Source organism: Corvus kubaryi, unplaced genomic scaffold, assembly GCF_017639235.1.
Source record: "Corvus kubaryi isolate FWS band 111438036 unplaced genomic scaffold, C.kubaryi_AGA036_p1.0 split1-37374, whole genome shotgun sequence".
NCBI lineage: Eukaryota > Metazoa > Chordata > Aves > Passeriformes > Corvidae > Corvus > Corvus kubaryi.
Genome location: NW_024582079.1, coordinates 3,518,450 through 3,533,214, shown reverse-complemented (window position 1 = coordinate 3,533,214; position 14,765 = coordinate 3,518,450). Strand labels below are relative to the sequence as shown.

The following is a 14,765-nucleotide window of genomic DNA, read 5'->3' as shown; positions in this document are numbered from 1 at the left end:
TGTCTGTGAACCAGTCTGCACATTGAGCTGACAGAGTGTCATAGCGTAGAGAAATCTCATCCTGAAATGCATTTTTCTCTTTGACTTTGTATTAAATCCTTTTGGTTTCTTGGAACACAGGTTTGACTAGTGATCATCCGAAATCCCTCAGAGCCTGAAGGAAGGGATGCTCACAGAAACAAGCGGAGTTAATAGATGCTGCCCCTGGTTCTGGAGTGCTGCTTGCTCTGTGTCCCAGCCTCTGGTGGTTTGGGAGGCAGCGCTGTGTGGATCTGGATCGATTCTTTTTTAGCTCAGCAATTCAAATGCTCTGTTGAAAGTATTTGATGCCCAGATGGATAAGTATTAAATGATTTTTTTAATTGGCAAAAGTGTTTCTGGAAACTAATTAACAGTTTAATAGATGCCAAGATTCCCACACCTGGGAGTGGGGGAAATAATGTATTCTGTACTCACGCAAGTTGTGTAGCTTTTTTATTTACAGTATGTTCTCAGTAGTTGAAACTAACTTCTGCACACAGTTTAAAAAAGGATCATTTAATATTAAAGCAACTTCTTTGCATTCTCAGAAAGCTTTTCCTCTATTTCCACCCCTACTTTACAGGAACCTTTTAATCTAGATACTAAAAATAGTTCAGATGCATGACTCATAGGAGTTGAATGGTGAGGATGAGATGGTGTTCACTCTCGTCTTTCACTGCTCTCTCTGAGGGCTTCATCTTAAATGCGTGTGTGTCTGTGGGTGGGGGTCTCCTAGATAACTGTATTGTGAAAATATTGCCAGGGCCTGCCTTGTCTCTTCTCCAGATGTTGAGTGTTCACTTGGCTCATTATATATAGTGCATTCAGTCCTTCACTCTTCCAAAAAACAAATGCAGCTACAATCTCAAATGTCTAGAAGCAGCTCTACATTATACATTAGTCTCATTTTGCCTTAAGTTCTCAGCCCCTCTACTGATTTTTGGGAAATCTGAAAACAAATTGCTACTGTTGTGTTTGGATAATATTCCTAAAACATGCACCGTGGATCATGTGAGCAGTAGCTCGTGGGTCCCTATCTTGTCTTAGTCGGTGACTTCGGCTTCTCAGCTGAGGGGGAACAGCAGCTGAGCTGTTGGCAAAATCAGCTGCTTGAAGACAAAGGCGGCACTCGAACTGCAGGGGTAGGGAAGTGGCTCAGCCTCCAGGTGTGAGTTACTGCTGTCTTCGTTCAGAGCTGTACTTGGAGCTGCCGCCGTGCTGGTGACACCATCTCTGAGAGAAAGCACTCTAGTTATCACCTGTGTGCCTTTCCATAGAAGTAGTGGGGATGTTTAGATGGAGATAGGAAAGGTGAATAAATGAACCATGTGCCTGTGTTCTTCCTTATTCAGTTCAAGCCAACTTTCCTTGTGCTGTACTTCAATGTTTTCTTAACTATTTTATGCCATTTATGATCCTTTCTGGTTGCATAATGCAATCCATTCAGTTTTAGATCCGAGAAGCACCAGCACAGAGCTGTGGGATTGTTTCTTTACTGGGGTTTGTCCATGTGGAATGCAAGCACTGTTAACTGTAATGGTCTCCTTTGCTATGTCACCAAGTGAGGTGATGAGATTTGATTCAGAGTCGGTAGCATCTGTTCTGTCATGACCAAGTTTAAAGCGTGCTTTGCCTTTGTTCACTGTGAAAGTCACAGGAAACACAGAGAAAACTTTCTAAAAATAAGGAAACTACTAACAGAATTACTAAAAGAATGAGATTAAAGTATTAGTATGTGAGACTGCCTTTTGAAAGGATAATGTTAAACATTCAGAAGATAAAATCATGTTTTGTCTGTTCTGGCACATTAAATAACAAAAGGTTAAAGTATTTGCTTCTTGTAAGACTTTGGCACCACACTTCATAGTGCTGTGTAGTAACAGAGCTTCTCTTGTCCTCTGTTTATCCAGACCCTGCCTGCTCTACCAGACTAATTTCTTTATTTAAAAAAAAAAAAAATTCTTAAGTGTTGCTGTTTGTTTGAATAGCATTAATGTTCATACTGGATGTATGGTACATACATGTGCGTAAAGCTTGAATTTTTTTTCTTCTGTGCTTAGTCCTTAAGCAGATATTTGCAGAATGGTGTTTCATTGGAAACTGTTAATGGTGGTAAAATGTACAAAGTTTCTCATGTCAGCTTTTAGTATTTTAGTGTTCCCAGTTGTAAAATTAAAAAAAAAAAGGAAAACAGAAGGTGCATAATCCAGTGGTGTCCTTGGAGTAATAGTTAAAGGCATAATATTATGCACATAGGAGTTCCATGTATACATGATAATGTAATTGGTTTGAAATATACATTGAAAAAAATTTAACTGTGTAGCCAGGTTTCTTGTTCCTACGGCCGAGTCCCTCAGCACAGTGGGCGGCTTCCCAGAGGCTTGAGAAGTGTTTCTAATTAGGCTCGCCCTGTCCAATCCAATACCTTTATCATCACTATAAAGAAATTGTTGTAATGTCCCCTCTCTGTGGCTTCTGGTTATTTTAGTTGTCATAAGATTAGACCTGGCATTTCACAAATCTTCTGTGGATCTGATGTCCAGAGTTGTGCTTGTGTCCTCGGTGACACCACCCACATCAATAGCAGCTCTAATCCTGATGGTGCTTTTAATGGAGTGCTCTGACTCTCGCCCCAGGGCATATTCAAGGCTTTTACATTTGTGCAGAAACACTGACAAAGATCTGTTAGGCTTTCTGATTCCTTAATATGTTTTCAAGTAAGTTGCATTCTGAATGGATGGATATTTATTATTCTTTTGTTACCTTTAGTGTAGAAATACCTTCTTTTCTCGTGGTACTTATTTTTTTCTAGGCAGGTTTGCTGTGCACGTTATTGAAAGATTTCTGCATGTTTAAGAAACTGCTGGTATTTGAGCATTCATACAAAATGCTGAGTTTGTGATGTTTGAAGATCTGAAAATTTGAGGTGTAACACTATTCATTTCCTGATAAACGATTATTTTAGGAATAGTTCCTTCAAAAGAACATTGCTCCCAAAATCTGGCCATGAACTGCAAGCTTCCTTTGAGTTGTGATTTCATGCACTTTGAATGTATTATCAGGGTGGTGAGGGAACAGAACACCACTGACCATGGAAAATATGTGGAAAATAGAGGAGATGGGGAGCATGAAGTGGAAATATCTGTGTGATGTTCTTTTTGCAAAACCATGGGCACTGAAGTATTTACTCTTCCTAGTGCTTTATGCTGCATCCAGGGTTCTCACCAAAGTGATAAATCACATGAACAAAAATTGTTGCATCTTTTCCTTTAGCAAGTTTGCTGGCAGTGTATTTAAATGATTGCTATGAAATGTTGAGGGTTAATTTTAGAGTAGACATTAGCTGAGAAAATACTCTTGTGTTTCTCTTGCTGACTTTATGCAGAGCCTTGTGTCCCCACATCCATGTTTCCAAAGAGTTTCTGGTTCAAGGTATATGGTGTAGAGAGAATTAGGCTGGGATTTTTTTTCAGTGTGGAACCAGCAGTGATTGATGTGGATAATTAGTTCAGGCACAACAAAACTGATTGTAATGTTACCAATTGGAAGCTATTACTACAAGCAGTACAGTTATAGTTGTGTATAAGTGATTGTAATCTCCTAACAGATAATTGAGCTGACTTCAGTTACAGCATATGAATCTGTGGAGAACACCTCATGGTCCTGAACAATGAAAAATCTTCACTCTGAAACAAACATTTCAATTCAGGATGTAGTGTTTATTTAATTTTTTATTAGCATCTTGGGTGGAAGTACAGTGATTTTACTTAGCCAGCATAAAAGTGGTTTTAAAATAATTTCTTAGTCTGGAATAGAAAATAAATTCTTTATCAGTAATTGTTTTGTGGATATTTTGAGGGGCGGGGGAGGAAACCCCAACAGTGATGAAGCACTAATATGTTATGGGGAGCAGAATATACCTCATGGCCGTCAATATTGTCCTTCTGAGCATTACAGCTTGATTCATGTGGTGGTGTGTAAAATCAGAAGCCTGAGCAGAGTAGGCAGATACATCTATTGGAGTCTGTTGAAATCAAACCCAGAAGTTTTCTGCAGATATATTTATCACTTACTAGTGGTCATGTGTATTTATGTCCACATTGTGGGTTATGTTCAGTATCTGCTGATAGGGAGCAGGAAGACGGGGCTGCTCTTAAAGTCTGCCTGTTTTTTGTGTCATCTGTGAAGTGTTCCTGCAGTCTGTAAGGTTTTATTTTCATGCAGGTCATCCACAAGCTGCCTTTCATTTCCCTGTTTCAAAGAATAGTGCTGAGGACAATCTCAGACCTGTAGGATTTTTATCCTCTTCATGCCTGAAAGTTCAAGTGCTTTCAGACTATTGCAGCTATAAAGGTTGAAGTGGCAGATACTTGGTGAATGTTTGGCTGCGCCTTCATAGGTTCTCTGAGCTGAGTTTTACATGGGGAGGTACAGAGCTTCCTGTCCCCTCTTGCTGCCTGCTTGTTCTCCCTAATACCAGCTAAACAGCATTTGTACCTCAAATTATACAGCTGAGGTATGTGCTTCCTCTGCTCTTCCCTTCTCGCTTATTTCCTTGGGTTTAGCACACTGTAGGTTATGACACTTTAATCTCAAAAGTAGCAATCTCAAAATGTAACTTAAAATTTGAAGCAGTTTACGATTGATTGAATTCTTTGAAAAATGCAGACAAAATTGTGGACAAAGTAGGATTTCAGGGATAAGTGGTACAACTATTAATTTTCAATGTATGTCAAATGCTAGTTTATAAAATGCATGTAAAACATTTCTTTACAGGGAAATGTCTTATTTTCTGATGCAGTTGGAGATGGTCAGGTATTTACAGCTGTTACCCACTGACTTTCATTAGCCATGTCCATTTATTCACATGGAGGGATTTAGTCTCAGACTTGAGCTACCTGTTCAGTGTTGCTCTAAATTGCAGATGTAGACATTTAAAGTTGCAAGAAAATTAAAAGCATGTTGCTGACTGTCACAGTGTTGCTCGTTCCATAGAGATGTGACAGTGCCCTCTCTTGGCTTTTGAAAACAATTTTATTTTTTTAAAAAGAAAATTATACTGAAATAACTTTTTAGGGGTATAATAAAGAGTAAAAATCTGTTGTCATTAATCTCATTTAGTAGACTTAAATGTAAGACACAGAAGAATGCAACAGTTTGTGGTGTTCATGTCAACCCCTTTATTGCTGTGCACTTATTTTGAGTGTAACTTTCCAAATGTACTTTCCTGTTTAATGTCTTTGTCCATGTCAAAAGTTTCTGTAAATGTTCTTGTCACGAGATTCCAGTGATGCAGGGTTTCTATGAACGATTTGGGGTGAATCCAGATGCAGTCTGGCAGATAGGAGGGGGTTTTAAGCACTGCTTGAGAAGTTCCTTTCTGTCAGCCCCGAGTGTTGCACGGCCGTTTGTTTGCAGAGCAGCCTGTCCATGCGATCCAGCACGATTCCCTGGAAGCTGCCCAGGATAAACTAATCAGAGAGCCCCCCCTGGTGTCGGAAAGTGTCCTCGGATATTAAATTTATATCAATCACAGGAAGTCTTGGCAATCAAGCTAGTCACTTTTTCCCTTCACATCTGGACATAAATTATTTTTTTCTGCAAAGGTCACAGGAATCATGGGTAGGGCACGGAATGAGGGCCATAGAAAACATGGGAAAGGAAGAATAAAACTGTATTTCCACCTTTTTAGAAATGGTTATTTTTAAGTGACCTGGAATGATGCCAAACTATACAACAGTGAAGGGGTTTTTTTCTCCTTGAAGTTTACATTTGTTGCTGAATTAAATGTGGCTCTAAGATGCTTTGGTTTGGAACGTTTCATTCCATTAGATCTCAGCTTGGCATTTATAAAAAAAGAGCTTTCTCTTAGTTGCTGAGAACAATAACTTTTCTGCAGGAGGGGTTTAGAAGTCGAGCATGTTTCTGTACTTAGAGGCTTAACTGCACCTTTTTTCTCTTGGCATTACTTAATTTCCCTTGTTTTCCTTCCGTTTCCCCCTTCCAGCCGTGCTGCTGCTTTAGCCACGTGCTCTGAGCTCTTACATAGCCAATGCTGCCATTTGTTTTTGTACACTAAGTTTGCATCTCTTCAAGCATTTTCCATTCTTAAATTCTTTGCTCTAAGAAATTAAGGAAATACTTCATTTTATGCTTCCCCCTCCCAAGTCTCCATCAAGTCTCTCAAACAAATGCTTAAGGAGGGGTTATAAAAACAAGCAGAACCTTTCCATTCAGTTCCCTGCCTTTCCTTGCTTCGGACAAGGGAACCAGTGTGCTGGAAGCTGCAGATTCTGAAGCCTGGAGCTTTGGGGTTGTGTTTTTTCCATGCATGTGGGAAATAAAGATGGGATTGGTTTACATTTGTATGTACAGTAAAGAAAATACCAGAAACAGAAGCTTGAGGTGCATTCAGCATAAATGAATTTGTAAAATCTTAATTGCTGTTGTTCTGAGCTACTGCTGTGTTCTTACATGCTTGCTGTAATATAGATAGGTTCTGTGAGCTTGCTGATTATTTATTCAGTCATGTAGCTTATGCTCTCTTTAGACACAAAGTTGAATAAAATCATACATCAGGATCTGACAGCAGGAATTCTCATGCTGAGAATCCAAGATTAGGTCCAGAAATTTTATTCTGTTTTAACAATTACCTTCTGTATCCCCTTTCAGACTTAAGGGGATCTCATTCTTGTTTCTGCTGTTTATAACTCCCAGTTCCAAGATCTTTGCTATCCTTATGCCAAATAAAATTGAGCAGGAGTTGCTTGAATGCTGCTTTGTGCAAATTCCTGCATGGACAGAGGGATAACTGTTGGAATGACTATTGAGTATCTTGATACTTTTTTTGTTGTTGTTCTTTTAGATCTTTCAGGTTCAGAAGAGGTTTTTAAGCAGCAAATGCTTTCTCCACATTGCATTATAAATCATTAGATCTTTCCTACAGTTTAATTAATTTGTCTTTGTGGGTTGGTTTGTATTGAAAATACTCAGAGGGGTTTTTCTTAGCTTCTGAATCAGTTGTGTGATGTACTTTTAAGTAAACTTTCAAACTTCTGACATGATAGGTGTAAATGTGTTGTTTCAGTACACTGCAGCTATGAAGGGAAAGCAGAGACCACCAGGTCTCCTTTCACTGCTGATTTCACTGCTGTTGTGAGTTCTGGTGCTCCAGAAGCTGAGAGTTATTTTCAGAATTTCTATGAGTGAGGTTTTAGGGCTCTCGCTCACCTTAGAAGATGAGGGAAATGATTCTGTTATCAAACACATCTGGATGCTTTTAGGGGCACAAAGAGGTTGCTGGGCTCACTTTTTGCTAGTTTGAAGGATTAATTAAAAAAGAAATCACATATTTATTATTTTAATGTTAACAGCATGGAAAAAATTTTTCCAAATAAGGTTTTTCTGTGACTTCTCAGAGACAGCCTGAGCTCCTCGCAGCATTTGCATTGCTGTAATTGTAACTGAGTGCTCTGCAGCTTCTCTTTTGCTGTTTTCCCTTAATTAATTAAGTGCAAGCTAGGAAACAGACTTTCTAGTGAATCTCATCTCACTTACTCTAGTCTACCATGTGATTTTTTTTATTTGTTAGTTTTTCACTAGCACCTGTTTGGTACTGATATTCTTGAATTTCTCTTGTAGCATCACTCAAAAAAAAATTGCTTCTGATTGAGTTATAAAACCTCTTGCAAATAAATTTACTATTACAAACCTGTAAGCAAACCATACGTAGCTGCAGAAGCTATCAGCTTTGACTCTGGTGGTTTGGTTTGGATTTTAATTTGACCCAAAGCCATTTTTACTGGACTGAATTCAGCTGTAATGTAATCCCCAGTTTCTCATCTGTATTCTTGAAGACTAATAGAATAGTAAAACCTTCTTAAAGATAACTTAAATGTGGTGTATAGTGTCCTCAGGGTAACTTGTGCACTAAAGCTGTTTTCTTTCCCACTCTGTAGAGGTATCTCATTAAGTGAGATACGCACTAGTGTCATTATTAAGTTTTCATGTGTTTCTCAGTTTTGATGCTAATCTTCATGTGTGTGAATTTTTTTTCCTTTGCAGCACCAATGTGGTTATGAATTATTCAGAAATAGAGTCTAAGGTTCGAGAAGCAACCAACGATGATCCATGGGGACCTTCAGGGCAACTCATGGGAGAGATTGCCAAGTAAGTGATAATTTGACTCAGTGATGAAGAAAAGAAAGGTACATTTTATATAAGAATGTGAAATTTCATGCTAAATCAACTCTGTGGTATTCAGACTGGTAATGTCAAAAAGTTGCTGTAACTAACGTCTTAAGTTTTTTAATGCATAATCATAGAATGTATTGAAAACTGTCAAACAAAACATGAAGCCCGGGTATTTTTTAATTCTTGATTTTTCATTTATGTATCCTCAGAATTCTTGCAATATAGCTGACTTTTTTTTAATATTTATTTTCAAAGCGCTTTCTTGTAACTTTTCCAAAAACAGCAAAACATGCCAAATTCTTCCTTGAGCTTTTTTTTTTTTGTGTTAAAATCAGTTTGGAAGTTGCATGTTTGATTAGTGGCAGCAGTTGTTAGGGTATTATTATTCATATTCAACGTTATTTTCGTTACAAATTAGTGAATGTTCTTTTACTGCCTCAGATTTTTAGAATTACTCTTTTCTTTGTAGTCCTGGGATGTAAATGACTGATCTAGGAGTTAAAACAGGGACAGCTTTTTCCCTTTAATGTCATCCGATGTTCCTGGGCTTGGATCACTCCTGCCATCTACTGCCAGCCCCGAGTCTGAACAAGCTCTTGTGGCCAACCCCGGAAAACAACATTTCTGTGCCACTTTTGTTCCGTTCTTTAGGGCTACGTTTATGTACGAGCAGTTTCCAGAACTCATGAATATGCTGTGGACTCGGATGCTGAAAGACAACAAAAAGAACTGGAGGAGAGTTTATAAGGTGTGTAAGGATCAAGGCTTGGTGCTTGTGCAGTGTCCTGGTGGAGTTCTTGTTTAGATAATTCTACAGCACTGTCTTCACTAGCAACTTAGAATTTCTTCCCTGTGTTTTTTAATTCTGCTGGTGAAGTCAAAGTTCAAGTGCTGTATATGAAGAAACCCACAGAATTTCTGGTTTCAGAAGCGTGTTTAAGATGCTACTTAATGAACACAACAGAGCAATTACATTTTGCTGCTATTCAGGTATTAGAGTAGCACTCACAGTTCAAATCTACCCAAAGCAGTTGTTACAGAGCTCCATGAGAAGGAGATGTTAAGTTACGGTGCTATCAGGAAAACATTTTTGAAGGAATTCAGAAATACCTGAAATAAAATGCAAACTAATCTTAATTTTCTGCCAATTTGTAATGCTTTAAAAATTGTAGTTTAACTTTGAGTGGGCCAAATTTCCTTGCAAATCTTACATGACAGTTTTATGTCCTAATTGTGTTTTGGACAAGATCAGAGTCATTTGCGTTTTTCTTGTCTTTGGTACAGAAACTTTTTGCTTGAGATTGTGTTGTGCTGCACTTAAAGTGGTGTTCAATGTTCACTGAATTATGCAAATATAACCTCCTTTTTTCGAATTGATGTGTTAGACTAGGTTATATTTTGTTTTTCTTGATGCCAGGATTGTAGCAAGACACAATTAATTCTAAAGCATAGTTTGTGCTTTTCACAGGTGCTTGATGTTTTGTAGTCATAGTAATTGTTTTCCCTGAAGTACAATAGAAATTAATATTTAATGCTATCACACATAGCTACTTAATGTTATAAAGACTTCTTGGAATTGTTTATCAGGTTTGGATTGGTTGAAATAAAATGATAGTTTTAGCTGATAAAGGCACTACTTCAGAGAAAGTGCGTTTTTTTTTTTTTTTCTAGGTATAAATCCTCAACATAAGGAACTGAAATTAAAGTATTATTTAAACTTCATTTATTTTGTCACTTGTCTAAAATTGTCCTGAAATGCAGTTTTGTATATCCATTGAATCCTGCAGAAGGCTTCTTAAATTCCTGTAGGAGTTACCTTTCAGTGAAAGCCACTGGAAAATTGTGAACAAAAGAGGCGAAAGAAAATGCTTCATTTCACAGGTTAACTTTTTCTCTTAAATTGCTACTGCTTTATCTTAAAACAAGCAGTAGCTGATAAAGGTAACTACTTGTGATTTAGTAGTAACAAGTTAAAGTTTTAAAAATGCAGTTTTGATAGTTGGAAGAGCAAAAAAGCCATGTGAGGAAAATATGTTTTTTTCCATGGGAGCCATATAATAAGCATTTATTTAAAAAGGAAAAGTCTTATTATTTACTAATTTGGGGAGGGGGGGTAGGTTTGGAGTTTTTACAAAAAAAAAAAAAGGTAGAGCTTTTGTTCATGCAATCATAAGGTGCTTTGTATTTTTATAGTCTTTGCTGCTCCTAGCTTACCTCATAAGGAATGGATCAGAGCGTGTTGTTACAAGTGCCAGAGAACACATTTATGATTTGCGATCCCTGGAAAATTACCACTTTGTAGGTGAGCAATAGAAAAATCTTATAAGCAAATTAAAACAGTAGTTGGAGTTGTCAGTCACCTGAACCAGCTTAGAAGCTTCCCCAGTCTAATTAAAATGTGACTGTTGCCAGTTGTGTGAAGAGTGCAGAATCCAAGACGTGGGGCCCTAGAGTATTAATTAGTGAAGACAAGAACTTGCAGAAAAGACTGGCTAATAACAACAGAACCAACACAACATGAGTGTTGGGGTTTATATTAAAATATGCACTAGAGACTGGTCCCCTGTGGTGTCCGTAAAGGAATAGCTTTAATCATATGGGAAGAAAAGGTTAGAGCTCCAAAACACACACATCTGTTTGAAGCTGGGGTTTTTTTCTCCCACCAAATAATATTTACAGTGCAAAGGCAGCAAGGCCAGTGTGTGTTTTGAATGTGAAAAAGGCTGGAATGAAGCACATTTAGCTTATAGTACTTCCCAACCGAAAGCAATTTTTCAAAAAATCAGTTTTGCCATGAGACTGAGTTCTTGCAATGAAACTTGCAAAAACTGTGCTAAAAATACTGAGGGAGGGTCATGTTTTGAGGGGTTAAAATTGTTCAAGTGGAGAATATGAGTTCTGTCTCAGCCTTTGTTAATCTCTCCTATATTTAAGTACACCATTCAGTGCAAACTCATTTATCTAAATTTTGTGTTAAAGTAATTGGTCCCTTTTAAACAAATTCAGTGGACCTCAGTAGTCATGAAATCTTTTGACTGCTGTGTTTATAGTTCAAATTTTTTTATCAGTTTGATGTTCAGTATTGCTGCCTTTTACTTAGTATTTTGCTTTTTTCCTCCCATCTTCCATCCATCATTTCTATCCTGCATTACCTGCACAGATGAGAATGGCAAAGACCAGGGGATAAACATCCGCCAGAAGGTAAAAGAGATGGTTGAGTTTGCTCAAGACGATGATCGGCTTCGGGAAGAGAGGAAGAAAGCAAAGAAGAACAAAGACAAATACATTGGGGTGTCCTCGGACAGTGTCGGAGGGTTCAGATACAGTGAGTACTGGGCTTCCTTGGGCAAGGATTGACAATCCACTTTTGCTTTCCCAAATAATACTGTTTGGACCCTTGAAGGGTATCTGTGGATTTTCGGTGTGTCTCCTGGGGTCTGTCAGATCTGACTTTGTATTTAGGCACCAAGTACTCTGCTTTCTCCTTGCTCCCAGTCCCTGCCATAGTGTCCAGCAGGGATCTGAGCTTGCACTGGCTTTTCCATCTGCTGTATCCCAGCATGCCATCCATAATACAGCTGCCAGTCTGAGTAATCCTTGGGTGCTTTTAGTAAGCAATGAGTACCAAAGTCCCAATGGCACAAGGCTCTGGTTTGCTAGAATTGGTGAGTTCTTTGAGAGCAGGGTTTGCTGTAAGAGCTCAGTAGCTGTGTAGGGCTTAAACTTCACCTCTTTGTGTCTGATGCTGTCTGGTTTTTTTACTCTTCTTCTCTGTGAGCCTTCAACTTAGATCTGTTCCCTCCTGTTTTTGACAGGTTGTTTCTCCATTCTCCCTTTTTCTCATATGTAGAGCAGTTGAAAACTTCCAAGGCTGGATATTTCTTGGCTTTTTTATGTTTCTTTAGGCTTGGAATAGCTATCTGCTTGGAATTCTGCTGATTTTCTTTTTAGGAAATACTTATGAGTCACTGTATTTGTACTTTGAGTAACGTCCCTCTGTTCTTTCACTGAGCTTATCTTTTGACTTCTCTGTGCAGAGTCGTGATCTATCCTTGTAGTCTGGGTAGAAGCCTTTCTCTATGTGCTCTTTAGGTATCATTCAGGTTTTTTAATTTAAAGGATTAGTTTTTGTCTTGTATTTAATTTTTGTGCTAAAGGGTTTTGAATTATTCCTTCATTTGTTGAGTAAAGTTAAAAAAAACCCTCTTTCTAGCAGCACTAAACAAACCCTTTCCCAGGTGAGATTTCTAATAAAAAAGATTCTAGCTATTGAAATACAAAACACTTGTATTCAGATTTTTTCTTAATTTGTTTTGTCCTGAAAATACTGAGCTCTTAGTTGGTGTCTATTTTAATTTTAAAATTGCACAGGAAAACCCCTCTAAAGGAACCTGCATTAAAATGCTTGAGAGCCTGACATAAACTGAAATAAGGCCATTTTATTCTCCTGCAAAATTTAACAGCAGTACATTTCTGAGCAGTGTCTCCTTGTCCAATGATAAAGATCTCACTGAGCATCTCATGGATTTGTAGCAGGTTCTCTGCTGGAAAAGTTTTATGGATCTAAACAAATATCATTGGAGACTTGCACCTATGTCTTTGCTTAAAAAATACACCCTATATGATCTGATGTTATCAGACAGGTATCATTCAAATTTTGCACCTTGTAGTGCTGGAATCCATCATTTTCTTTTTTTATTAAAATGGCTTAATTGAATACACCTTGAACATTACATGAGCTGCAATATCATTTGTATGTAACTTGAAGAAGTGATATTTCACTGTTCTTCCTTTCTGCTACTCAATTTTTCTCAGCCTAAGTAAAAAAAAAAATCACTAGTGTTTCACATTTTTAAAAGATGTACAAAAAATGGCTTCTTTCATGTGTGTGATAACCCAGAATATAAAATGTTTGCCTAAAAATGTTGCCTAGAAACTGAGCTGGTTTGGTTTCTTTATATACCTGTATTCTGAACAGAAGATCTGATATAAGATCACAATACTAAAGTGTGCTGTGCTTCTGATAGTCAAGTCTTTGTTAAATTATTGGGTTTTTTCATTTGAATTAAACTCAAGTTGGCTGTGTGTGTATAAATAAACAAGACTTTAGTGTTTTAGACTTCCTTGATGGGATTGTACAACAAATGTGTATTTCAGGTAAAACTGGCAGCTGTTTATAATCTAAGATACCAGTATGGAGGTCTGGAATACTAAACCAGAAGAAAAAGGTTTTGATTTCTTGATAATAGTGTTCAGTAAAGATGTTCAGGGTATTCATTGGACCTGAAAAGATGAGTTGCTTTACCACGTTTTCTTTTTTTGTCTTTTAAAAAAAGTTTTTTTAATTGCTAAGGAAAATGAAAAATTATTATGCACATTCTTTCAATATTTTGGCACTGTGTTTTTGTGTATTAATGTCAGTACATAAAACCCCCAGTGATTTACCTGTGATCACATGGCTCAGCCAGGAATGGGCTATTGTGCACTATGGGGCTGTTCCAGAAGTGCCATGTCCCCTTCCTGATCAGCTGCTTCTGCAGCCAGGGCTGGCTGTGCCTCTGGTGCTTCTCCAGCAGAGTCCAACAGCATCCTGATGTGCTGGGCATTGAGATTGTGTCATTGGCATAAACAAAAGTCTTTGCATCTTCATTGCTGCCACTTAATGATGGGCATTCCATGCTGTGTTTGCTGTAATAGTGTTGATTCAGCACTGAGGGAGCTTTCAGTTTGCTTTGTAAACTTGTACAGCTTGTGCATGTAGGGCGGGGGGGCTTGAGAGGGATTCTGGACAGACCATAGGCTTTTTTTTGGGTATCTAATAGTTCTTATCTTTGTCTTACCAGGTGAAAGATATGATCCTGAGCCCAAGTCCAAGTGGGATGAAGAATGGGATAAAAAGTCAGCATTCCCATTCAGTGATAAGTTAGGGGAGCTCAGTGACAAGATCGGCAGCACGATCGATGACACCATCAGCAAGTTCCGAAGGAAAGATCGAGAGGACTCTCCAGAAAGGTGCAGGTACTGGAGTTGTTTTAACCCAAATTTATCTGTGAGATTGCTCTAGAAAGCAGTTGGGCATTGCTGGACATGAGTTACAATGCTCTGCCATTCTTTGTGTCTGTAGGGAGTCATGTTTGGGTTCAGTACCTGCTTCCTGGGCTTCTGCAGGTCTCCCTGGCCTTGGACAGCAGTGTGGCTCTGGCAGTAGTTAACAGCTCTTGGCTGCCTTCCATTATTGCCCCAGCTGCTGGCAAAGCGGGGAATTTGGCTGAAATTTCCTAAGCTTTTCCTTGCCTCAGCAATTCAGTGGTCATGTGCCAGTGTACTGGAGGCTGCCACTTAATGCTACACACATTCTGAATGCTGGAGTGCCAAGGAAGAAAATTGAAATTGCTTAGACCTGCCTTGATACAGTGCTGCTTGTCTGAGCTGATCTCAGGAAGAACAACCTGCAGGTAATTTCTTTTAAAACAAAAAAGTCAATTTCAGTTGAGGCTTTTCAAGAAAATTCTTGTATTTTACATCTGGTCATTAAATTGTGTCAGTAAGGG

General features: G+C 38.3%; 1 protein-coding gene across 1 annotated transcript in view; it reads left to right on the top strand.

Annotated features, from left to right (window-relative positions):
• LOC121657820 (clathrin interactor 1-like) overlaps positions 1-14,765 on the top strand; it is a 47,559-nt gene that overhangs the window by 17,278 nt on the left and 15,516 nt on the right. The window contains exons 2-6 of the mRNA XM_042013951.1: positions 8,086-8,190; positions 8,866-8,962; positions 10,408-10,516; positions 11,375-11,539; positions 14,058-14,232. Of these exons, the coding sequence (XP_041869885.1) occupies positions 8,086-8,190; positions 8,866-8,962; positions 10,408-10,516; positions 11,375-11,539; positions 14,058-14,232 (651 nt within the window). The remainder of the gene's footprint in view (positions 1-8,085; positions 8,191-8,865; positions 8,963-10,407; positions 10,517-11,374; positions 11,540-14,057; positions 14,233-14,765) is intronic.